We start from the raw sequence: 27,003 nt of genomic DNA, 5'->3' as shown, positions 1-27,003 counted from the left end.
AGCAAAAGCACTTTTATATAATACCAGTTTAGAATAAATAATAACAAAGAACTGTGTATAAATGTATGTATATGTGTACATGTAAGTATATACACACAAATAGATATTGTTCTATTGTGGTACACAAAAGATGGTGATTTCTGAGCAGCTACCTCATGGCTAAACCTGAGCAATCCTTTCAATAAAGACAAGGATTATAAGAAGCTAATGACTGTCTTGCAAGTGTTAGGAGGCTTGTGGGGCTCCCCTGAATCTTAAGAAGTCTCAGTCAGCTAAAATTTGATTATGAGTCACCTAACAACCTTAAGTAGAGACACAAATCTCCCTCTGATCCTCTTCAGGTTGATCAGTTGGCTGATGACCTGATTTAGACATGTTAAAATCTGCCAGTCCTTACAAGTGTCCCACTGCAATACTAAAACCTGTGAGCAATATTAAAGCTCGTACTGTTTTAAGCAGTTCTTTTGAATGTAATGTTTTCTAGCACATGCAGCGGAGAATACTTAAGAATCCTCAATCCTGAATTGCTTTTATTAATCCTTGAAACACTCCTAAAATTGGACGTGGATTATCCCTTTTTTTTTAATACAGTAAAACAGAAGTTCCAAGGAAGAATGACTTTCCATAAGAAATGTGCTAAGGAAACTGTAGGTCTCAATTCATTATTATAAACTACAGGTTTTTTCCTCTTTAACTGTATCTATGCAACAAATATATTTTAGTTCACAGACTTAATGATTCCTTTGGAAAAATAAGACTGTATTTAAATAATACATTGATAATAGTATACGCAAAAACTATTGAAAGAAAAAGTTACTTTGGAAACAGTAAATTCATATTTATGCAATTCTTAGTACTGATTTAATACAAAGGTTATTAGCATGTCCTTTTGTACTATAGCTTGAACAAAAACTTATAGATTCAATTTTGATATATAGTATAGTGTGATGCTGCAGTAATGTTTCAATTAGCGTCTGATCACTTTTTAATCCAATGCAGGTATTTCTGGTGATATTTGTAATTCTAATAAATTTGTGTTCTAGGTATGCAAAACCTATTTTCAAAACCACTGTATGTCTGTTTAAAAAAGATATAGTATCTGATTGATACTTTCATTTTTATTGAGTAATCTCTTACTTTTAGTCATATTAGAATCCGAAGTAATTTTTTTTCAGGATGAGTACTTTTTTTAAGGTCTATCTAGAGACAAAGTGTAAACTGTAGTATTTTCTGGTTTTAAATAACAGTACTACAACCTTTTATTCTATTTCTTATTTTTAAATATCAGTTGCACTTGTGGCTCGCTCCAGATAGAAAAGTTCTCAAATCTAATAGCAGCTTACCCAAGTTCTGATGATGGTCTCACCTTACAACTAATATTGCCTTGCAAGTATCACAAAACAACAGCTTTCCAAACTGTAAAAACGTATGCTTTTTTTTCAGTCATACATAAAGTACAACTGTGTCTTCACTGTCTAGTTTCTGTAAAAGAGGTAGAGAGGAAGCAGACAAGTGAAGGATGTGATTTTTGGCAGAGCTCAGTATCATTGTTTGCTGTTTTCTCTGTTCAGTTCCCTCTCCGCGTCCAGAGAGTACGTACATAGAAAACAATGTCTCAAACAGAGCCTCTGTGTTACCAGCAGACAGCAGCACGGTGGCAAACCACTCAAAGAGACAAACCACCTTTGACACCTGGTGAGTTGTTATTTACACAGATGTGTAGAGAATGGCAGGGAAAAAAAAGGGATTTTTAACAGGAGGAAAAAAAACGCACGTTTTTCTCAAAATTTGCAATTGTCTATACGTGCTTAGTTGCTTCCTCTAACTATACTGACAGAGCATTGCATGCCTTTTGAGCAACATGAAATACTTCATTACACAATCACACTGAATGCATTTAAGATTATATACTTTTGTCCAGTCTTTCATGATTTTTTTCCACTATTAATCTTTGGTTAAAGATAAGACAAAGTGCTTGCATGCATATAGCATGGATAGCAAGGCTGTAGATTCATGTGTGGATTCCAGAAGCATGAATTGTCAGACAAATGGAAAAAATATCAAAATGCATGTTTCCATATATAAAATAGGACTGTAATGTGAAGAATATAATATTCACCCTACAGTGGGGACTGCTGCTCTTTTTGCTTACGCACTACAGAAGGAAATGAGTATGTTTTATGGGAAGATGGACTAAGCAGCATCTTACTGGTGTATGTTGATTTTAAAAGATTAAAAGCATCACATGGCTCCATTATATAACATAGAACAATTAACTATAATTATGCTAATAGAATGACAGCATATGCATAACTTTGCAGGACTTAAAGGGAAATAGCTTAATTTTGTTGCTCTGAGAGCTGTTCAGCTCTAAAATACTCTTAGTGTTCTACTTTGTTTAATCACAATAAAGCACACTGAATAAAAATAAGGAAATGGAGCTTCAAAGGATTGGTGGGAGGAATGGACTGTATGTGTTCACGTGGTTCAAGTATGCTCCATACTGCTATCTGAAACACTGCTTTCTGAAAGTGCGATAAAATCATGCTATCTAAAGAACTGTTTCAGTGTTTTGTTGAATTAATGTGTTTTCACATGAACAACTTGTGAATTACCTGCTTAAAAAAGAAAGGGGGTGGAGGGTGGGGAAGGGAAACAATTGGTATTTCAGCTTGTGTTCAGGTTATATACCCATGTCAGTAACAGATGATGTTTACTCCGGAACCCTTGCCACGTGCTCTGATTCACTAGAATCTGCTTCCTGTCCTTCAGTAGCTCCACCTACATCCATTTTGTGGAAGTTAGCTGAGGAATCCAGTCATTTATGTAAAAAGGTGGTACTTATATTGTGACTTATGTGGCTAAAGAAGGTATTTATTCCTACTGTTGAACCCTTTTACATATTTTGATGTCCTTCGTATCTGAATCTTTCTATCTTGCATATAACGTAAACGAATGGAATCTTGTTTTGCTTTATACATCAGTTGGCAATATATTACCTTTTATTGTGTGGTCACTGCAAAGAAACATGTAATGTTATTTTAACTCTGAACTGAAATAATAGCATCTGTTATTAGAGCTGGTTGGGAATTTTTTGCTTACAATGCCAAATTATCGAAACAAACTTTTCAAAGAACAAACTGATACCCACTAAACTTTTATTGGGAAGATTCTTCACCTCCAGGATGGAATTGCCAGTAAAAAACAGAGATAGACTCAAAATAACAAATCTTCTGGGGTCAGCGTTATTTTTTGGAATGTGAGGAACTCAAGTGCAGGGCCTTTATTCTTTGTTATTTAAACCAGAGGCTTGAACCAAGATCTTAGATCTAACAAGTGAACTCCCTAAACCAGAAGTTAGAGGTTATTCTGGAGCACATTCTCTGTTTCCCTCAATATATTCTCTTGAAGCTGTTTCATCTTGTTGAAATAGTGAAATGACCACAAAGATGCTGAATATGGCTTAGCAAATAAGGCCCTTCATTAACTTTGAGACAGTTAGATTTAAGTCCTTGCTCCAGTTAATGTACTCAAATATTTTCACAAAGTGAACCAGCTCCTTTGAGAGAAGAACCCACAGAAGACTAAGCATTTCTTCTTGTGAATGGGAGGAATGGCAGTGGCTGCAACATCAAGTTACTGCTATTTTGGCATGCATTTCTCTTTGTTTTTCCTACTCCCTATTTTCCTGAAATGTTTCCTGCCCAGCTCTACTTGTTAACTCTGTGCAGATTGTCCTGGCAATGGTCTAATGTTGCAAAATTGTTCTGTGCCATAAATACAGCTTAATCAGATTCCTGAGTGATGTAGAGTCTATGTTCCTCTACTTAATTTTCTGTATAAAAGTTGTGTAAACCGCTTATGAAAATGTTGAAAGCTCTAATGGAATGTGATTCTGCTTACATCAATTTTATGATGAAGTAAATATTTGATGTTTGACTGACATACATTACTGGTACATGACAATTCATCTTGAATTATGAGTGACATGTATTCCATCTGGACTTGCCACTACTGTAAATTATTGCTTCTGTCATACTATTGCTCTGTGTTGCCTTTCTTCTGTCAAAGATTTTGTGACTGTTTGCTAAGACTGAATTGTCACAGATGTTCCCTTGTCTTTGTGTGCCTTTCTTCACTCTGTCCCCGCTGTCCTGCCTCTTTAAAAATAAAGATGTTATAAACTCGACTTTTGTTATCAGGTTTTACTCTTAAATTACTAGATCATTTCTGAACTTCAGACAACTTGATTTGAAAAAAGGGAATTTTTTCATCCTTCTATAAAGTCCTTTCTTTGCCAGAGTTTAATTTCCTGTAAATGACCTTGAATTTACTCAATTTTTCCTTTTTGATACAAGAGTAGATGTTTTATTCTCTTTCAGTTGGACGAGCTTTGCTTTGAGCTGGGCAAAATCAGTAGGTATAGGCAAGATGCTTAACCTTGTTCTGCCAGTGTGCCGAAATGTTGGCCTGAGTTATCTTTACCATTGTCACAGTTCTAAATATCCCTTTGGAATGAACTCCAACATGCAGAAGTTTATCTCACATCACATTGGAAGTGTTTGCATTGATTGCTTACAAGATATCTGGGGCTTCTGGAAAGCTTTGTTGTTTAGACCTTTTATGTCCATTTAAATGTATTCATTCTATGACAAACAGCTTGTCATATCTTCTCTAGCATGTGTCATATCTTCCTGCAAAAATAATAGAAAGGGGAAATATATAGTATTTATGTTTATATGTATATAATATTTACAAAAACACACAAACTTATTCAATGAATTAACAAGAAAAAAAGAACATCCTACTCGTAGGAGTGTCAAAGGCTTACAATTATCCATCTACCATTAATTTTCAAGACTCCAAAATAATACAGTATTTTGTAAACATAACATGACTGTATCAGAGTAAAAAAGAAGTCACAGATTAATGGTCCTGAAACTAGAAAGTTACCAATATCTGAGAAGGTTGTTTAAAGCTTGTTCAGCTGTGTCTGCAGTACAACTGTTGCTGCATTGTAAATACTTTCCAGTTCTTTTACAGAATTAATGAGTTTGTAAAAAATAACAGGAAATTGCAGATTTGTAACTTGCAAGCTTAAAAGTCATCTGTGTGTGTTACACTGGTTGAGGCTTCAGGAATCTGCTCTGCATAGCTTGAAGATGTTCACCTTCTTAATGGTATCGCTTTCCCTCTGACATTTCCTGCACAAGACTCTTGCATACGCATTATCATCCAGTATGTTTGCTTTATTCATCTGTCTGGCAACATCTGAGCCTCCCTACCAGTCTCTTCTAGTAACCAGTGCCTCTTCCCTGACCCTTTCCCTGTCATTAGTGTTTTTGTTTTCTGCTAGAAATTAGATTATGCGGTCTAATGTTATTTGCAAGGAAGCTTTCCAGAATTTTTAGTCATCAATATTCTGTCAAAAAAAATAAGCCTAGTGAAGTATATACACTTTATAAGTTTACGAAAGCAACCACTTCCAAATTTTTATGGTTACTAATGCTGAATGATCCTAGGGGAGGGAGGGGGTGTAAAACGTATGTGTGTATATATACATATATATATATATACTTTCTTCTGTGATTCCATAACCTCAGGTGATCTAGTGGCTTTAGTGGCTTCTGGGTGCTATTCAGTTTATAAGATAGTAGATCTGGGGTTTATTCCAGTTAATAAATCCTCCTTTTCCACAGGGAAAAAAAAATGCAGCTCCAAGCAAAGTTCTTGATCTCTGATTTTTTAAGCTTTCAGTGCCAGAGTTTTAGACCAAGCAGTTTTACTATGGGCTTCAGCTTGTGGGATTGAGAGTCTTACCTTAAGTAAACCGTCTATTTGAGGTGTTTCACAAGTTTCTGACATTTTCTTGCCTTTGTTTATGGTAACTCTATAACTGCCACAGGTTTTACTTTAAGCAAAACCAAAAGCTAACTTGGAGAATTAGTGTTTATTCATTTATCTTCTGAAGAAAACTCCAGATGTTTCAGTGACTCCTCCATTAGACCAAAATCTTACTCGTGTAGTTGTGAGTGGTTCCATAAAGGGAGTAGTATGCAGGCAGTTAAAGAGGATTTCCAAGTTACACTGTCTGCTGAGATTAGGGCTGCTGAAGAATAACTGAAACAAAAGCATGAGGAATTATCACCCAAAATGAGCTGTCTGCAATACAAATCTATCTATGGCAGCATGAATGCAGCATGCTTGCTATTTATTCTTTTCAGTTAATATTAAAACACATCAGCTTTCTTGCCCCATGCATGTTTGCTTCATTGTACCTGCATGAAGTTGGATGCCTTTCCTGCCCAGGGGCCATAAATGCTAGTGATAGTCACAGAAATTTTGTTTATACCTATGCCTTTTCTAAGTGTCTCAGACCAGAATACCCAAGGTGATATACATTACATGTCCCAAACATGCAAAAGGCACACAAAGATACAGTAATGGAGAAGAGCACATCTTGCCTTTAGTTTCTGCTTGAGGGTGAGGTCTCTGAGTGGGGGCTCTTCTCTAGGGCTAGTCTTACTTGCTAGTAAAAGAGACAACGCGTCACAGATTCTGGTGTAACTCCTTGCTTTCAAGAGCTGAAGCTTTACGCAAAATACCAAGATACTTTCAGTTACGCTCTAAGAGTTCAGTCTTGAATGACTATACCATACAGATTTTTTTCTGATAATCCTAAGTTTTTCCTGTACTGTCCATTGTCTGAAAATCATTTTTTTGGGATGCCTAAAATATCCCAGTGTTTCATCTCGTCGATCAAAATGTTCTGCTCTATTTTTACTCAGAACAAAATCCTGATGTTGAAGCTTCCTGCTATAATGCTATATATGTTCACTCTCTTCACATAACGAGCATGTGTTTAGAAGCAGTTGCTTCTCAAGGTCAATGCATTTTCAGACAACTGTACTGCAATATGAGTCATAGGAGTTAATGACATAAACCAGTCAGTGTAAAACCACTGGCTTTGGGGTAAGCAGCAATTGAAAATGAGCAGAGTTCTCAGCCCCTTGTTTTCCTCCTCTATCTAGTCACTGTAGTCATAAAGAGGAAATGATGGTGCAGAATCTCACTTCTCTGCTCTCTGCTTATCTGCTGTAGGGAGCAGTTTTCTCATCCAAGTTCACTGGGCCAAAGAAAAGAATGACACTTGAGTGAATCCGTCTAAAAGTATGGCAAAAATTTTCCCAAGCTTTTTTCTGAAGATTAAGTTCACCTTTAAAAATACAGCATATTTTTATATACAACATAATATATCCATTTTGGAATAGACTTTGGAACAGAAAAGCCATAGCAAGACATTGAAAAATGTTTAAGGACAACGTAGAGTAACCACATGGGGACTTCTTTATGATCTCACGCTGGTTTCTCAGCGGACAACATAGTGACTGGGTTGGTAATTTGCTCTGGGGCTGTGGTTTGGGGTGTGTTTGCAGATACGGATGCGCAGTAGCTCCTTTGGGGAAAGGCTCAAGAGGATTCTGAGCCTCATCCACATGAATTCCAGGGTACAAGCAGGATATTTGGGGAGCATGCTTTCCTCCAGTTTGTCTAACAAATTAGGTAAAAATCATTGAGTAAAGAATTCGGTAGGTGTTTTGTCTGCATTAAGTCGATCTTGAGAGTTCACTGAATCTGTAAAGCTGTCAGTAGTCTTACTCTCAGACTTTCTCTTCGGTGCTTTAAGTGAATAATACAAGCCTGCCTTACTGCTGTGACATAGTGTTACCAAATACAGCAACATGACAGAAACAGAAATCCTTAGCAATCCACTATATTTAAGATATGTGTTATAAATCTAATAATTATATTAAACCAGATATTTTTCCTGTAGCATTGTAATTTTCACATTAAATCTATGCTGTTGTGCACCTTAATGTGTCTCCTGGATCTAGATCTGTATTCCAAAAATCTAAATTAGGAAAATTTCCACCATCCTGTCTGCTTACAAATATTTCATCTAAGCCCATTCTCTTACTCAACAATTACACTTTATTACAGCATTTAAACACTGCATGCATTTATATTTAGAACCAGGTAGCATTTCAAGCTTGAGGTGGTTTTGTGTAGAAACTGAAAATTGATGAAATCACCTATCAGAATGAAGATACTCTTATCAATAAGTGATTCCAGTGATTCCTACCCCAATTATGTGTATCACATTTGCTTGGAAAAAAAAAGTCAGCTTGGCATGTAGTAGCAGCTGAATCACCAGCTGATAGCATAGCATTTAAAGCCAGAATTAGAAGCCAAAGATAACTATAGCAGACAGCTAAGTGTTGTTACGTTACAGTTGCTCCAAGAAAAGCTGCTCCTCTTTGTCATCCGTACCCCTTAGAACTGTAGCTTTCCTTTAGGTTTTTCATCAGGACAATGGAATAATTTCATTTTTGTTTTCATGCAGCTTAAGAGTGAAAAAGGACTATTAAATGACCCAGTATGATTTTTCCATATGTTGGTTGTCATTAAATATCATCTGTTCTCTGGGGTCCAGGCCCAGTAGCATACCCGATGAATGTGCGTCTCCCAGAAGAGTCCTTGTTTGAAATGTTAAAGATGGGAAATCCACTTGTTCACTAAGGAGTTTGTTCTGGTGGTTAATGATTCTCATTGTTAAAATCAGTGTCTTATTTCTAATATGACTTCTCTGGCTTCATCCTCCACCTGCTTGTTCTTGTTATATCTTTGCCCTTTACTTCAAAGATCCTTCTATTGTTCTGTAATTTCTTCCTACATAAGTACTTGTGCGCCGCAATCAAAGAAACTCAATGTTGGGGCTGGTTTGGCTGTGTTTTTTAACATACTGAAAAAACTGAAATTTCTGACTCTTTTAATGCAGGCCATTCTTTCAATCTCTGAAATTATTTCTGTGACACTTTCCTGTGCCATTTCTAATTTTCAAACTATTTTAAAGGGCCCTAGAACTGCATTCAGTTATGTCTGACCAGTGTCCTACATAAACCATCTTTTTACCCCATATCAGTACTTTACATGCATAGTTTACTGTCTATATGTAAAGTAACATGTTATTTATCAGCTGCAGTTAATTCAGCTCTGTAGATAAGTTAAATGTGGAAATTCTGTCTTCAGGCAAGTCACCTATCCCACTTTTGAGTCCTCTTCTTTTGCCAGCACTGTCTCACTCATGCATAATAAACTAACTGAAGTTTTTAAGTTGAAATGGACAGCAGTAGATCCCTAGCTTCCCTGATGAAAAATTTGGAGCCATGTCAGCAAAGGTCAGGAAATTTGAGCGAAATTGGTTCTCTCTGGTGAACTTTGCAACTCCTGGCTCTCCAGCAAGCAATGGATAAACTGGACCTGTGCTTTTATACCTCATCACCATTTGTATGTTCTCTCACATATAATTTTCATTTTTCTAAAAGACCTTTTGTGTGATATTTTGGTTTGAGTATTAAATTCTGGCTTAAAAAGAAAAAAGACATGCATGCTTTCCTTTTCCCTAAATAACTATTCACTGTTTTGAGATAATAATTTTGCCCTAACACTGTGTTCCTCCTATCCCATTTAATAAGACTATTTATGTGGTATTTGTGTAGTAACCCTTGAACTAATGAATGCTAAAACATTAAGAATCTTTTTGCTTTAATCAGTAATTTGCATTCCTTGGCATCAGATCTCATTATTACACAGAATTTACCTAATATAAAAATAAAATCTCTCTTACAATACCTTATTTCATGTTTAGGAAAAGTCCTGAAAACCTTAACAGTCACTCAGAACAGCTCAAGGAGAAAGAAAAGCAAGGTTTTTTCAGGGCAATAAAAAAGAAAAAGAAGAAATCTCAAACCGTAAGTATACAGTATTTCTAAAAGAAAATCTGTTTATCAGTTTTGAATTATGCTATTTTAGTATGCTAGGTTAGTACAGTACCTTTGTGTAACTTGATTATATGATCATGTCCACATGTATCTGTTTGTTCCTTTCTTCTCTCTCTTCACTATATGAAAGTCAAACTCTTTCCCTGTGTGGGGTTTATCTGCCATTTCGAATACTTCTTCACCTACCAGTCCTGTCCATCTTTCTTTTCATTCAGACCCTTTAAGAGTCAGTTTTGATGCAAGTTTTAAGCTGGTGTTGCAGCAAATTCTTTTGCAGGATATGGTGATACCATTCTAAGAATAGCAAATGCATTATTGTGTGTCCTCAGAGCTTGAATAATTTCAGACACCCATTAGGAGGAGATCAAACTGTTATAAATGAGAATTCTTTGCAGTCTTTTCATGGCAGTGTCTTGATAAGAGCCTCCATCTTCTTGCTGCGCCCTGTGGCGGGAATAAGGATGATGTGTCTTAACCTTTCTTAACGTTTTATGTTTTACTGGGGGAATGGGTTGTGACTTTTGTTATTCAGCATAAGCCTTTGGTGTCTTTTCTACATTTTTACGTTTTCAGCTAGGTTTTGGGAGGGAGAAAGAACTTTCTTTTATCAGAGAGCAGTCGTATATTAACATTTCACAAAGTTTTATAATTAAAATCTCCCTAAGAACTGAGATGAGGTGATGTTTAGGTTACTTCATTCTGGAATGACAGTTCTGGAAACAGTAAAATATTTTCAATTTCATTTACATAAAGTTGCAATGTTTCTGTAAGTGTAACTGCAGTTATAGTTTTGAAGGTCCTCAGAATGGAGTAAATCCCGCTTGTTCCTGGTAAAGGGGAATAAATAAATCAAAAAATCTGCTGTCATAGAGTGAGGTGGCCTGAATCTGGGTGTTGGTGGAGGGCTAATCTGTTGAACACTAGGGGAGAGGAGTGATTATCAGGCTTTTTTTTTTTTAGTTCTTTTTAGTTTATTTGAACTCTGTGGAACATGTACATGTGTATGTTAATTAGCACTCAAAAATGCACCTCGCCTTCCTGCTGGGCAGGTTTTACAGCAGTGGCATCTGCCTCTCCTTCTGACTTTGTTCATCCTGATGCCTGTACCCAGTACAAATATGATCATTTGCATTATACAGTTGAACAAAATGTCTACATTATAACTCTGGGATTATTTGATATCAAAAAGTCCATGAGAGGATAGCACTCCGGAGGCCATTGGTTCCAGTGATGCATTTTCCAAAAAAAAAAAAACTGTTAGATTTGCACTGTTCTAGTCTCTGATTCCAGCCATTCAGACGTGGTGGGAAGGAACACTTTAAAAGCCCAGCTGAGAGATGGTGTATCAGCTACTTCCAGATTAAACTGTGTGAAGGAAATATAGACAGGATTGTGTTGCATCTCAAAATCTGACACTTCCCAAAACATCTAAATCAGAAGTACCTCAATCTCTAACTACCAAAACCATCACTGATTACAAGACAGGACAGATTTATACATAGTCCTTACTCCCTTACTCCTGTTTCTTCTCACTCGTAAGAAGAGGGATGGGGAGCAAGGGTGGAGAGAGAGATTTTGCATAAAGGAAAATTATGGTGGCTAGTTAGACCTAGTATGTCACAAGAAAATTATTAAATTAGCGAAATAAGATAGTGATAAAACTCTTGCATCATCAGCTAGAAACTTGCTGACATCAAGTTAATTTTTGGACCCAACCGGAGACTGAAAAACCTCTTTTCATTCCTATTTACAGCTGTTTAACAGGACAGTATCTAGGGATCATCTGTACCACCGATGTGTGTACAAGTGTATCATTCAGACACTGTTCTTTGTTGTTCTTTGTCTATTAGTTGAGGATATCTACCTAATAAACATTGGGATGTTCATTAGGATCTTCCAGTACAAAAAAAAAATTGTACCTTCAGTTCAGCACCAAGTTTGATTTCAGTAGTAAAAGCTGTTAACAGCACTGTAATACTAGCTCTTCGACTACATGAATAATGTTTTCTATTAATTCATAATAAAAAATCTAACAGCGTGTGACTACCCAAGTTTTTTTTCTGAGGCTTATAATTCTCATAGAGTCCTAGAAGTATGGAATTCCACTTATTTACTCTGACACAGACCTTCTGCAGCAAATAACAAACTAGGCCTGAGAACTGTCACAATACTGAGAAGCACATCATAGCTACTTCTGATTTCCTTTGGCAAGTTTCGTTTTGCTGGTGATGATCATAAGAGTCATAAAAGATATCTGAAAGTGGATTGAAGACATCATCTTAATAATGTCATTCGCAAAATCTCTAATAGCCCAGAATTGATCCCAATTCCTGACACCTTCTCCTCCCATTAATCATTCTCCCTAGAGTTGTCCAGGTGCAGTTCCTCATGGGATAATAATCGTTACTGCCTGCTGTGGCAATACTTTCCAATATTGTTTTAGCAGAGTTGTTCTTATTCATTCTCCTTTTCATCTTGTTTTGAGTCTTTTAATAACGTAGCAAAAGGTTTTGAGGATTGCTAGATTTACGGTTTTTTCTGTCATCTGCCACCAAACAATTTGATACCCATGAGAGTTGTGCAGAGTGTCAATAGGCACAATCTTCAGAGGAGCCCAAGTTTTGCAGATTTTGGCACATATTGCAAGCTATGAGTCTGAAGAAATAATCTGCTTTGGAAAAAAACAGTTGCAGGTGAGCATTTCTTCTAGCGATGCTTTGATTCCTTTTTAATTTACTGAACTTCAAACAGGAAATTCTTCTGACCATAAAGTTCCTAAACAAGCTGTGCTGTGATAATTAGTGACTCTGTCTTTCATTAACTTGGGTGGAATCTAGAAGCTGAGAAACCTGTTTGAAAACCCTCGCTTTTGGTAGTGTCCCCATTGTTCTCTTTAGTCATATAGTCGTCATATTGTAGTATAAAGTTTTCTTTCTACAGGCAGAATAATGCTAGACATAGCATATGTGTCCTATGCTTGTTTGTACCTGAGCACAGGAGGAATACTCCCATTCATAATTTTAATACTTGATAGTTCTGTTTGTTGTTTGTGCATCCATTGGTATGCTCTTTGTTTTTACTGCAGAAATTAAAATAAAGCAGCCAGTGCCCATGCAGTTATACATTAAGTTTTTGAAAGCATATTTTTTGTCAGAACAGAAATAATTCATCTTGAAGCCCTAGCTCTTTTTACAAATTACAAATATACTATTTTTGTTTCTTCTAGAGGGAGCTATCAACTGCTCATTCTGAAATCAATTGCTATTATTGTTAGAGTATCTCTGATATTTTCTTTATAGAAAAATAAGAAATGTCATACCGCTTTAGGTCATTATCATAAGTAACACGATTGCCAGAATTACAAGATTTGGTCCAAAGCTCAGTAGAGTCAACAAGATCTACCAGTTATTTCCAAAAGGCTTTGAAACACGCTCTGCATTCCAAATGAACATGGATATAAAAGCAGGTGTACTGATCTCTTTTTACATGCTTTATATGGATTTAGTTCCTTGAATTTGTTCCATATGCTTTTTTTCATTCAATCACTATTGTATGTTCCCAAAGCAAATTATAGGATTGGTACCATATATTGCCAGAATTTTTTTTTTAAAAAAGAAAAAGAATTAATATAGTAAGGACAGATCTCTTGAATTGAAATACTATGCATTTAGTTTTTTTATCTTATATTGCAGACAAACTCAACCAACGGGGAGAATCCAAGCATCAAGAAATCCCTCTTTCCTCTTTTTAATTCAAAGAATAATTTAAAGCATAGTTCTTCTTTGAAAAAGCTTCCTGTAGTCACTCTACCCATGGTATTAATTTTTAAGTACAGTAGCACTGTAAAATGCTCCAGTAAACTTGTTTTACTGAGTACAGCAGCATGTGTTTTATTTTCATGGGACCACTTTCTCTTCATGCCAGTTAAGTATCTTGGGCCAGTTCAATAAATTTAAGTAAAATTGGCAGCTCTTTTGAAATAGATTGTGCCTATTTTTTTAATTTTTGTTTACTACTTGATATACTGGAAATGTAACATATACAGTTCCAGAGAGAATGAGCCCTGGAACTAAAACTAAAGAGGAACATAGTTGTGAAATCATGTATGTTTAAAACTAAACTGTCTCATTCTGTTTTTATCAGGAAAAAAAAAATGAACCTGTTTTGTTTTATAGCTATATTGGAAATACATTTTTTTAATGCAAACTGCTTCTTTATATATAAATATAATTAATCAAATGTTAACAACAGATCATCTCAAAACTAAATCTTAGCTCATGCCTCTGCTGTATTTTTGCTTGTTCTGGTTATTCATGATAAAAGACAGCTTGCATTAAAAATAGGTTAAATTTTAACTGTCCTTTTTTTGCTTAGAATTCTTGAAATGAGATAAAACTCTACATGTAAGTTTTAAATTATCCTTCTGCCATAAATTTTGTTGGATTTTCAGCTTGTTTGAGGGAGGGAAAGGCTGGGGAGTTTCTTAATTTTTGCTTTAGTTTGGGATATTTGCGGAGGAGGAGAAAGATGAGGAAAAGAAAAATGCTTGATTTTGTGATGGCAAAATTATCCAGACATCAGTTTAGAGAGACTTTGGTCTGCTTCACCCAGGAACAAATTTATAGAACTGATCCATGGTCTTAACTGCAGTATGGAATGCTTTTTAAATGAAGATGAGGCTCAATAATTTTTTAATTTTTTTTTTTAAGCCTTGTTTAACTGCTCTCTCTTACAGCAAATAACACTAACAGCATGTGAATGCTTTAAGGGCTAAGGGTATAGCAAATCTGCATGATACTCACAGCCACTTGCTCTTACTATGGGGAAAGATATTGAAAGGTCGTTGCAATTCTACTGCAGCAATGGGCTTCACTTGCGTTCTGTAATTAACTGGGGGAAATTATTTACAGCTATTCTTAAGACTATATTAGGAAATTAGTATTTAATATTTTGTTGCAGATGCCTAGCAGCGATGGTCAGGATCTCTTGGCATTACAGAAAGCCATTCATTCGTCTAATCACCAGAGCAGCAGGCAGAAGGACTGGCATCCTGAGAAGATGACAGAAATCCAACCTCATGTAAGTGACATTATCAATTCCCTGTATTTTAACATCACTGAGGTATCTTGACAGCTTTTTCTACGGTGAATAGAAAAATTGCATTTGACATTATTTCCCAACCTCCCCATTCCCCACTCATTGAATGTAAAAAATCATGTGCTTGCAGTTTTGCATAATTATTTGAAAATCTAGACATAAATGACAAGGAAAAGAAGAAAGACTAAATGTCCCCGTGTCAGTCTTTGAGCCTTTTGAAATATTGGTTATGGTTTTTCATTAGAGGCAAGCAACGTTTCAGTGCATGTCTATGGTAGCTACACTATTGGAGCATAGCACTGCACCAATGCAACTTCATTTTCTCTAGTTGTAAAACCAGCCTGGGGAGCAGTGAAAGCTGAAGAAGAGGGTTCATTGCAGCTGCAGTGTTTGAAGAAGCAAGTTTCTCTGTGAGCTGTGGAATTTAATGAGGCTATTTTCAACCCACTTTGTGTACTCAGGCTTCCCCAGGCTCTTGCTACCCTTTTCAGTAACCTCATGTCTCCATTTTCCTTCAACCTGCTCACCAGTTAAAGACGCTGTGAGGGACTAGAGCAGCTTATCACCCAGCAGATAAAATATCTGAATACTGAGTTCTGCCAGCCCTTATTTCACTGCAGCTGATTACTCAAGACTCTTTCTTACCCCTAATTAAAGTTCACAAAATTTTTAGGAGCTTTGTATTTCTGGTACCTCTGCCTCATATAATGTGGCTGAGGTTCTAAAGTTAGTAGTAGGAGTAGTGACAGACAATTGTCTATGCCTCCATTTTCATAGGAAACAAGGTTAAAATAATTGATGGGAACAATTTATTTTTTTTTCCTGATGTAGAAAAGGTCCCATCTTTTCAGGTAGTTAATAGATGAATCATAATGAGAAGACATTTTCTCAGGTGTGTAGTCATAGCTTGGAATGAAATATTCCAAATGAATACAAACTAAAAGTGAAGAAGTCCTGTGAAGTCCACGGTGCTCCATTTAGGATATGACATTTTTCTTATAGGAAGTCTGATATGATGGAGAGCAGAAGGTCAAGTGTTTTTCCTCGTGTCTTTCAGAACCAGCCATTAAAATCCCTTCGAAAGTTCTTGCACCTCTCTTCTTCAAATCATCCAGTCCCTGCTGAGCCTCGCTTCCAGCCCCTACCAAGTCAGCCAGCCAAACCTGCTTTTTCTGAAGTGCGAATCCACCCCATGAGTCAAAGCTCCGGCAGCGGCAGCAGCAATGTGCGGCAAGAGCCTCAGCCGAAAAGCCGGCCGACGCTGCAGATACCAAGCCAGCTGGAACCCACCTGGCACGTCTCCCCAGTGAACAGGAGCGCGAGCGATGGGCCTCCCTACTCCGACCAGCTGCCTTCCAAGAGCGGACAGAACGGGCACACGTATAACCGAACAAACCGATCGCGAATGCCAAATCTGAATGATCTAAAAGAGACGGCCTTGTAATTGCACTCCAGGAAATAGGCCGGTTCAGGTGGAGTTCAGCGTAGCGGAGTGGTGGTGGTTCTGGTGATGGTAAGACTGCATTTTCAGCTTTATAAAGGTGTGCAATATGTACATGTGGAGCTATGCCGTTTGGCACCACAGTGAGAGTCAGGGATTATACAGTAAAACAAGTTGAATTACGAATTACCAGTCATCAGAAATGTCGCTGGATGCCAGGCAGAGTGTGCTGGTCAGGGAGAAAAATGCATTGCCTTTTTCTCTCATTTACATTCCAGCTTAGTGCACATCTCTGTCTGAAAGCTGGGAGTCTTCTGGTATGTATTGGCACTTAGAAGGGTGACAACATTCATGTCTAGACCTATGCCCTTACCACATTTTTTGCTGCCTAGTTAAAACAGTGGGTTTATGTGATAAAAGTGTATCCCTGTTAAGGGTTTAAAGTTAAATTGTATGTCTTAAATTTGTTTTTTAAACTTCCATATTTGATAGGATTTGTAATATTTATTTATGATTACCTAATATCGTACTGTTATTATCATATCTTTTATGTTATAATGTAAAGTTATTTTGAGCTGTTTGAAACATTGTGAAGCAGTGCAACAGCTACAGTAGTTTCTATAAAAAACTAACAGTAACATTTATATATTGCATCAGGAGTATTTTATTCTATATATAAATATATATAAATGGGAAATAACTGTCTGTTTTTTAAATATACTCATTTAAAAGAAAAGTATTGTTATGACACTATCTGCCATATTTTTATACATTTGTGATATAAAGTGCGGTATTATACTTCTAATAAAAGGAAGTTGAATGTGGATATAAACGTGACTGTAACAGTATGAATCTTGCTCAGCTATGAGAGCCCGATACTATAGGCACTATTGGTAACAAACAGAAGACAACATTCAATTCCAAGCTTTATTATGGGCTATTTTGGTGGACGTATTGGCTAAATGTAAGAGACTGCAGAACTGTACAGTAACCTGAATGTGGTATGTTCTCCCCTGTGTCCTTAGCTTTCCTAGTAATATTCGTGGGATTTCTGCATCTGCATCAAGAGCACAGAGCCCCAGTACCAAATTTTGTTTCCTCTAAAGAGATAAAGTGCCCCATGACTACAAGCTAAAGCAGGTGCTCCTCCACTTAATAGCAGGGGTGAAAACCAAAGAAACATAGCATGAATTGCAAGTGAAATGCCAAACTTTGACACTTAATGCATAGCATGGCACTGCAGATCATGGTATAAGCTTTTATGCATATGTGTATTTTACATCTTGTTTAGCAATCTATTAACTAATAAGATAAACACTGTATTTAAATTTAAACTACTCTTGCACTTTTTATTATATTTCAGGATGTATTTAAAGCTACAAATCTGATATTTGGATATTGAGGGAGAAGGTTGCCATACAGCTTAATTTCTCCTTAGATCTTACTATCCAAATATTCTCGTACACAGTTCAGTTACCAGTCTCGGTAAAATACTAGATCTTGGGTTCCAGTCTCCTGTACAACACTGTTAAAACTGCCTTTACCTTGGTGATTGTCGAGTGTAGCAAATACACAACCTGATTCCTCTGTTGCTGCCGGTAAACTTAATCAAAGGTGTGCCAGTAGGAGTCAAAAGAGTTATGCCAGTCTAACTTTGTGCAATAAGAAGAGAGTCAGGCCTGTAGTGTCAGAACAATACAATCTTTCCTTTTTAAACACATTCATTCAAGTCCCTCACTACTCTGCAGCATAGGTCGTTTTCTAGATGCTGTCCTCATAAGACACTTGTACTTGCAAATACGTTGTCTTTTCCGGAAAGAGATTAACCTGAATGTAAATTCAATGATTTAGCCATAGATGTAGTTAACAGAAGCAGCCAGGCAGTAAGAGCTGAACTTCCTACTTAGATAACAATGCAAACTGGACATGCTGTTCAGTACCTCTCAAGTCATACCAAAGTTCTAACAACGGCAAATTCGGCACCGCTACTCTAAAGTCTTTGTCAGAAAGTACAATATGGAAGGATGTTACATCAGATTTGTCCAGGGCTAAAAGTCAGTCTAGTAAATGTGAAAAATTACAAAATAAGAATTCTTTCTTTGTCAATTGCCTGCAAGAAATGTGCATGTGATTTTCTACAGATATATATGATAGATTATATCTATATATATATATGATATATACTGTGTTGATATATCATATGTATAGCATATATAAATACAGTAGACATGAAAGGGTATTCAGTTTTTGGTAGGCTCAGTGGGCATCCAGGAAGGACATTGTGGTATTTACTAGTCATCACTGTCAGAGTTTAAGCAGTATATTTTAGCAATCTCTTTTGATTCGTCAGTTGTTCACAACTAGGTTAGTCCTGTTAGTCCTGCTTTGAAACGGGCTGATGCCGCTGAAATCCCTCACAAACGCTGTGTCCGAGAGTGGGGCTCTAAGCAGCACGATTTGAATGTCTCCCGGGGAGCATTCAGACTAGATTCTTCTGTGCTTTGTGGATATGTATCCTTTTGCCTCTGCAAGACTTTTAGCTTGCTGGTAAGAGCTTCATGCAGAGGATGATGATGCTGAGCTGTGTGTGGCTGTTCTGACTTCCGAAAACAAAAATGTTTCCAAAGGTTTTTTTTTTTCTCAGTACCCGTTAAGTTAATTCAGGGTAATCTCTGAGTGTACATATAGCTGTTTAAAGTAGTTAGCAAAGCTTCAAGGGTGACCCAAGGAATGTTCAAGTATTTGGTGGCCCATATTTACAGAAAGTTGTTTCTACTTCATACTGCATTTTCTTCTCACATTCAACAAACCATAGTAGACAAACCATAGTAGACCTCAGTTGAATACTGAATTGTGTTGAACGTATGTAGTATTTTCTTCCTTCTGTTGGAAAGAACTTCCAGCAGCTCAGCGAGCTGGTCCTGGGATAAATTGTGAATTTTCAACCTGGTCTAACTTCCCAATATTTAGAATATTGCTACTGTAATTTTGCCGAGGCTTCCAAAGGAGTCTTATTATAGTGACTGAGATTTGCTGGCTCAATAAAGGGGAAGAGAATTACAAAGCAAACGATTTTGTAAATGTGAGCTTTCCTCTTCACTGGTCTGTGAGTCTTGCGCTACATGTTCTGTAGATTTACTTAGTATAAAGTATTGTAGTTAAACGGCATTTTATTCTTTGGCAATCTGTTTTGCCTTACGGCATTGTTAATTATGTGAATAGAAAAGAAACTAGGTTTCAAAAATGAATTACAGTCATTTTGCAGAACTCAAGCTGCCTAAACTTGTCTGTATGTTTTTACTATAGCTCTTGAGCTCTTGTTAACTGAAAAAGAAGCACCTTAAGCTCATCTTAACTGAAATTGTATATGTGTTTAAGCTGTCCTTTTAAACTGCCATGTAAATGTATTAACCTAGAATAACATTTTTTCCAACGGACCTGGCAACAGAGAACAGTCCCTTAGAGTTATTTAATGCTTTTTGCTCCTTTTATCACAGCCCAAGATTCATTGTTCCTCTGAGAGGTCGCCAGCACCAAGCACCGGGCAGGGCTCTTGGCAAGAAGTCAGCGACCCCGGATTTGGTCCCTTCTTCCTAACACATTCCCCATCCCACATGGCTGGGGACTGACACCAAGCTTTGATTTCTGATACCAAGTCAGACCCACCTAAATGTGTGGGTCCTGACACCACTCCTGACACCACAGATACTCGCTCCTTTAGATCAATATTAAAGCAGGCTTCAAACTTCCAAATGTATGAGACCCCCTCAGGTTGTCCTTAGGCTTGTCACCTTTCTCTCTGCTACATCACCTTGTTTGTGGGAGCAAAGATGGAGTGATTCTTCAAGAAGCAGTGTCCTGTGGTAGGCTTTTGGCCATTCCGTGTCATTGCAGGTAGGTCTCTTAACAGGTGAATCTTACTAGTGTAAAACGCTACATACCAGCTTCTTTTTTCTTCAAAAGCTGCTGTTGCTCTTAGCTGAGTAGATTCCTGTGTTCACTCAGAAAAAGCTATGACTTCTTAACAATTCAGGGCTGTAGACCTCCCTTATAAGAGGAATGGGAACACAGATTATATAGCTCTGAAAGCACTCCTGTGATCTGTTTAGCTAAGGCAAAACCCAGCCACTTTTGAGGGGAGCAATGCTCTAGAAGTGTTTGAGATTTTTATTCATGTTTCAGTTTTTTGTTGTCTCATAATGATTTGGTAGTGAGACACACTTCAAAAATACCTGATTCTCTATGTGCTGAACACTGTCAGAGTAGAGCTGGGAGAATATTTGAATCCCAGTTACACAAAGAGTTTGAAAAGGATAGCCATATATAATATACTGCAAATTGTGGGGTGGCAATGAATGTTTATTTTTTTCCATTCCAGCTAACACACATAATACATCTGTTAATGGGGTTACATCGTAAACCATGCACCTGGGCTGTTGTTGTGTAAGTAGACCCACCATTCAAAATAAGATAGGAGTGTCACAGAAGATGACTGGAAAGGTGATGTGCCCTATTTAACCATTTTTAAATGACCTTCAAATCAGGACACTATTTAAGAACAGGTGCCTTTCCCTCCACAGCTCTCTTTAATGGTGTCATGGTATTAACCATTCATTAACTGAGTTTGTGAGTTTGCAGTGAATGAGGAGAAAAGCCATTTAACTTCTGGCCTTTGTTAAAAGGGAGCGATTTGAGTAAACCCTTTTAATATAACACAGCTTGGAAGTTCTAGATGTTGGCTCCTTTTTCAGAGGGTCAAACAGCAGCAGTGCGTCAATGCTCAGGCTCATCAGGCAAGTGAGGGCTTGTGCACATCGCTTGGTTCTGATGTTGTACTGAAACTGAAGATTTCTCAGTTTTCAGTCATGAAGCAAATTTCATGAAATTAAGCACAGCAAATCTTACAGAAGATCCTCTTTCAACTGGAAGAGAAAAGCTGTGCTAGGTAGTCTGTTCTCTCAGTGGACTGTCAACAGCTACTGCATGAGACAGCATAGGTAAATCTGATGGATTAGAGCTGAAGTTGACTTGCTCCAAGTTCTGCTTGGATGCTTATCTGTTACCTTGTGTACAGCCAATTGTTTGGTGCAGAAGTTGGCTTTGTTTGACAAACTAAGTGGAAGACGCATGAGTAGTGTGAGAGGTCCAGCCCAACTATGTTTGGATGCTTTTGTTCCGCCAAATCAGATTGCTCAGGCTGTTTTAGAATGTAACTCAAAATATGCAGCTGGGCAAAACTGACTCTTAAGACATGGCCCAAGGATCCGAACATGGAATTTGTGACTTAGGCCAACAGTGACTCTACACATCTCTTGTCTTCTCTGCAAGTCAATCTACCTCCTCGCTCTTGCAGAATGTGGTCAAGGTTTGATTTGTTTGTTCTGAGCTTATTATTGACTCCAAATTTTGAAGAGACATGTAAAAAGATTCTTCCTCTAGCTACTGTTAGCAACCCAGTAATAAAATCTTGATGGGCCTTCATCTGATATACTTCTGAAACCTCCAAGCCATCTGAGCTCTCCCTCTAGAATCCTAATGCCATCCTTTGCACGGCTTTGCAGTCTTCCCTTGCCCTGCCCCTTGTGGTTCTCAAATATTGCAGTTGCCTTGTTCTTTGTTGTTTCTCTAGTGCAGATTATCAGGGAGTTAGAGGCCTTATCTACTACTCCACCCTGTTTGCTGTTTTATTCAAACAGCTATCCTTAGACTTGCTCAGGATTTTCTTAATTTTAATTTTCCATTTCATCTGGGTGAGATACCTTACCTCATTGTGCCCCCACCAAAACACACTGCCTACCAGGCGCTTAGTTCCACGAGCTCTCTGTTTTCACAGGCCGTTGTTCCTCTGGATCCATTCTGAGAAATGCAAGGTGGCATCTCAATTGTAGAGGCATAGAAATGCGTCGTGAAGTAACTGCTATCGTAGAGCTTTCCATTAGCAACATTAAAGCATGTTCATAGCACAAGATGAAAGCCACTATTCCGGTTTCATATAGGATATGAACCTCTTGGTGTAAATTCTTGACATGTAATTTCAATGGCAGAGCTTTTAACTGTTTAGTAACAAGGCAAAACTTTAGGAGTAGGTAACTGTCTTGGCTTTCCTTTTCTTCTTAATTTTTTTTTTTGCTAGTGCACATCTTAGACTCGTACTACTGAAGGATATGTCAAATCAAAAGGAGTGGCATCTATATATGCTTGGTTTACATGGAACAATAAGCTAAAATCTTCCATGAAACCATATTTTTGTTGGAAATTCTATGCAGGCATTTTAAAATCTGGTTAATCTGCTAAGGACTTCCAGGACTGCTTAGATCTCCACTGTGAAATACCGAATTCTGAATTTGTGTCATTTGGGAGAAGGAAGGAAGAACAAGGTTTAAAATAATGTGACCTTTTTTTTCCACAATCTGCCAGTAAAGACTATTCCAAAAATAACAGGCTGGGGAGGCAGCTTTCAAAACTTCTAAATTTATGGATAAGATTCCCCGATGGTTTTAATAGCTACTGGAAATCTGAAGCGCACAAACTTTTAAATCTACCATGCTTTCTGTTGTGGAAGGGATGTGATGTGGTGTTAACCTTTTTAATCCTGGAATACAAATTTTAAAATGTGTTGAATATTTAAGGATGACTTCATGCAAGTTAATAAACCATTTGTAAAGTGTTTGTATACAACCCTTTGTATCATGTTGTTGGTATACCTTACCAAATTTTTTTTGGGCATGTATTCCATTCTTAACTTCCGTACAATTTCTATTGTTGCTGTAAATATTCTAAAAGAGAAAAAAAAAAATCCTGTGGTAACCTTAATTATCAGCATGAAAATGGTTAATTTTTACTGAGCACAATGTATTTTTGAATGGGCCTTCCAAAATATGTCTTTAATAAAAATGCAGATTTTGCACTAGAACACTGGCATTGTTCAATGGCTGATCTTATTCCTGACATGTCTCCTCCCGAGCACCTCCCCGTGCATTAGCTTGGCTCAGGTGAGCAGAATGGGCCAGAACCGTACCAGGACTCCTCTGCTCGACAGGTCACAGCCAGATCCTGTGAACTCCCCATCTGAGAAGCTGGCTTGTAGCTGTCCACAACCCTGACGTTGCCACAGAAGCACAGAGAAAACGGCTCTGAAGCACCTTGTTGCCCACCATTCCTGTAGCCTCATGGCAGACGTTGAGGGTTTTTCTTCCTTTCAGGGCAAAAATCTCTGCTGTTCTCTTTTCTGAACAGTATCAACTCACCAATCCTCTCAGCAGGCACTACCGAGAAATTAAAAAGCCCTGAAAGTTTCCAGCCCTTAAGTTCTCTTCACTGCAGAAGGGGATCTACCGCTGGAGTAGCATGTTGGCATTTCAGCATTGCCACACATCAGCTGAGGCTCTTCTAGGCAAGCGTTCAGGTGTCAGTGATAGTTTTCGATGAGCTGTCCTTGTCCTGACCATGACTTTTTTTGTTATGTGTGCAGCTTTAAAAAACTTTGAAATATTTCTCTGCTAGTCCCTCATTCTTCAGGGTAATTAGAAACAAACTGAGGAGTGGGGACCACTTTTCTTTGGCCTCCCTTCTTTCCCTCTGCGCTCCAGGAACCCAGGACTTGCAGTCTGCCCAGAGCCTTCTGAAATAGTTGCCTGGGGTGGTGTGAGACCAGGCTGCTGCCTTCACTGAGCTGCACCCATTACCTCCCAAATGGGGATACTGTGGGCCTGAGCTAAGGGCTTCAGCTTCCACCAGGACAAGTAGTCCAGCATTTCAACAGTCCCAGCCAGAAATGCGTTGGAAATTCCTGTTTCCTTGAGGTGCCGAGCTCACTGGGGACTCAGCTTTACTCTGGCAACCTCCCTTTGCTCTTACTCCTTCGAGGATCTCATTGCAGTCACCTCAGGTGCTCGGTGCCCTTTTCTGTGCCCCATGCAGAGCTCCAGAAAATGGAGCGGCCACCTCCTTGTAGAGGTCGAGCACCCTGCTGTGGTAGCCCTGGTGTAGTCAGCATTGGTTCCCCTTGGGATGGGGAGCAGCGTGGGTGTGGGCATTTTTCTCTCTGAGGGAAGTGAAGGGATAATTCCTGCATGTCCCCATTAGGAGAAAGGGGCTATTGACTTACAAATGGCGGGGAGGCCTGAGGCAGTCTCTCATATCCCATAGTTAAGACTGGGCAAGCTTGGCTTCTCAGCACAGTTCCCTCACTTCTCTCTGTAAGCACCCAGACGAAAAATTCAGGTCACAAAGCTGAAGGCAGCTCTTGGTCCTGCCTCCTCTTTCAAACCTGTTGCATTCTAAGCAGTTGCAAAGCAAGCCATGCATTGCTTTCCCTACCTCTGCAGGTAAAGACCTGCAAGATTTTCACTCCTAAGAGATAAATGCTTTTCCAGCACTGTTTTGCATCTTCTCCTGCAGCCTCAGTTGCTGGCTCTGTTCTGGTTAATTGCGACTGGAGGCATCTGTGCCGGTAAATTAAAACGATGGTGATAAGCTAGGAAAAGTTAGACCTCACGAGGAAAAGCTTTGTATTTTTGTAATTGTATTTTGGCTGGTTCTGTCCTGCTTTCCTAATGCCCTCAGTTGCACTGTTAGTCCAACATGCTGCATTTATGCAGAGGTGGAAGTCAAGTGCAATTCTAAAAGCATTTTAGGACCGCTTAATTAATTAAGCCGCTCAGCACCCATCTTTTTAGATAAGAGGCAGAGGTTAAGTGAATTTCCAAAGGTCGATTAGCAAGCCAGCTGCATAGCTAGGATTAGAACAGAAACTCCTGCTGTAGCAGGAACCATTTAGACATCGCAGATGAACGCCAGAAGTAGGTCCCATCCCTGTGCAAGCTGGAGAGGTGAACTGCAGGCAAAGGACAGGGTAAGGCAAGAAGCAAATGAACTGTAAAATTCAGTGTTTGCCTGATAGTTCCACCTTGTTTCTTGCTGTACATTTCCATCTGGAAAAAGAGTCTAGGGATTTCTTTGAAGCTGGGAGACTGGAAGAGGGATAGCACAAGTCCTTTCTACCTGGATAGTCTTTTCTCCCTCCAAAGTTTTGTTATATCCCATATGTAGGACCAGTCATGTGAAAACACTTAATTTAGTGTGGTGCCTTGGTGTATAATGGTGCGTAGTGCATGTGTTCAGGCTGTGGATTAAGCTTGCGAGCTCTTCCAAATGACACAGGAACTCTTGGCGCTTGACCCAGGGTGCATGTCCAAAGACAGACAACTTGCAAAACCTGGGACTGTGTGCGGGAGCTCAGAGGCCACTCACAGCCAAGTCTTTGGGTGGTTACAGCCAAACTTAACTGCTTTGGGATGCTACAAATGCTCATCAGCTGGTGCTCAGTCCATCCTTTCACCCCTCCAACCCCACCCCACCCCTCCTCAGTCATGCAGCAAAACAAGAGCACCAAGCTTTCTCCTCCCTCATCACTATCCACCACGACATGGAGCAGAGCTGCCCGTGCGGCTTTTAGGGAAGTGAGAGCAGCACGTCAAGCGATGGCACCTGTGTCCAGGGACAGGAAACACTTCAGCATTCAGTGTTGGTGTTGCTAACATGAGAGCCATGATGGCTGGTGGAGAGCTCTCATCTCCCTGTCATTGTACATCCGGTGCCTCCAGAGAGGCTGTTACCTCATGCTGGTCCCACAGCTTGGCTGCACAGAGGACTTGCCTTGAGCTCAGTGGACCTTCTCAGCACAGCTTGCCTGTACTGCTAATCATTAGAGAACCATGCAGATTAACTGATCTCTTATTAAGAAAGTGTGTTCCTAGGTGCATTTGTGGATAAACAAAGCTTATTGTCATGGTTCCATAGTGTAGTGGTTATCACATCTGCTTTACACGCAGAAGGTCCTGGGTTCAAGCCCCAGTGGAACCAGCATCAAGTATCACTTTTGAGGGTGGTAGAACACTAGAACAGGTTGCCCAGAGAGGTGGTGGATGCCCCATCCCTGGAAACATTCAAGGCCAGGTGGGATGAGGCTCTGAACAACCTGATCTGGTTGGACATGTCCCTGCTTCTTGCAGGGGGGTTGGACTAGATGACCTTTCAAGGTCCCTTCCACCCCAAACCATTCTATGATTCATTTGAGGGGTAGGGGGAAAGCAAGGGAGTCATGGTGGCATAATATCACCTCAGGAGATGAGGATTGGTCTTTTCTATGTCTCTGTAGACTTCATACTGTTGGTATAGTGGAGCAGAAGCTTTCAGACTCACCAGAACAGCATATTTTCCTGACAGCTATTATTTGTCTTTATCTACAGGAAAAAAAACAAGGTAGAAGCATCTGTTCTCCTGAACGAATAGTGTGACAAATTGCACAAAGATCCAAAGGCTTTTCCATGTTTTTGGTCACATCTCATTTGGTCTTAGCCACGTCTCATCTCCTGCGTTGCTCACCAAGCGTTCATCTCTCTGCCCATGGGGGTAAGAGAAGGGCATGAGAGGCAAATGCCCCACCTCAGTGCTGTTGTCTTCATGCCTCTGCTCTCTCTGCTGAAACAGTTCAGGTGCCCATGCCACGACTTTTTGGGATGGGTGCACAGACTGTTAAAAAATAGGGAAAAGGCCTCCAGCGCCTGGCAGGTTTCTGCCACAGACATGTGACAAGCCAAACAGCAGCTGCCACCCCAGAGC

The 27,003-nt window shown here is 38.8% G+C and overlaps 1 protein-coding gene and 1 non-coding gene across 3 annotated transcripts in view; both read left to right on the top strand.

The window, feature by feature from the left end:
• CDKL5 (cyclin dependent kinase like 5) overlaps positions 1 to 23,293 on the top strand; it is a 143,070-nt gene extending 119,777 nt beyond the window's left edge. Inside the window, exons 14-18 of one of the 2 annotated variants that reach the window (XM_086767546.1) lie at positions 1,572 to 1,695; positions 9,710 to 9,812; positions 13,535 to 13,657; positions 14,802 to 14,921; positions 15,997 to 23,293. In XM_086767546.1, coding sequence (XP_086623672.1) covers positions 1,572 to 1,695; positions 9,710 to 9,812; positions 13,535 to 13,657; positions 14,802 to 14,921; positions 15,997 to 16,383 — 857 coding nt within the window. In that variant the 3' untranslated portion in view covers positions 16,384 to 23,293. The remainder of the gene's footprint in view (positions 1 to 1,571; positions 1,696 to 9,709; positions 9,813 to 13,534; positions 13,658 to 14,801; positions 14,922 to 15,996) is intronic. The other variant, XM_086767554.1, reaches the window with a different exon arrangement.
• Positions 23,294 to 26,171: 2,878 nt separating this feature from the next.
• TRNAV-UAC (transfer RNA valine (anticodon UAC)) lies at positions 26,172 to 26,244 on the top strand. Its single transcript has one exon. It is a non-coding gene; the product is annotated as a tRNA-Val (tRNA).
• The last annotated feature ends 759 nt before the right edge of the window (positions 26,245 to 27,003 follow it).

Source organism: Chlamydotis macqueenii, chromosome 1 (genome assembly GCF_036417535.1).
Source record: "Chlamydotis macqueenii isolate bChlMac1 chromosome 1, bChlMac1.mat, whole genome shotgun sequence".
NCBI lineage: Eukaryota > Metazoa > Chordata > Aves > Otidiformes > Otididae > Chlamydotis > Chlamydotis macqueenii.
Note: the sequence above shows the minus strand (reverse complement) of the source record. Positions and strands in the feature narration are given on the sequence as shown.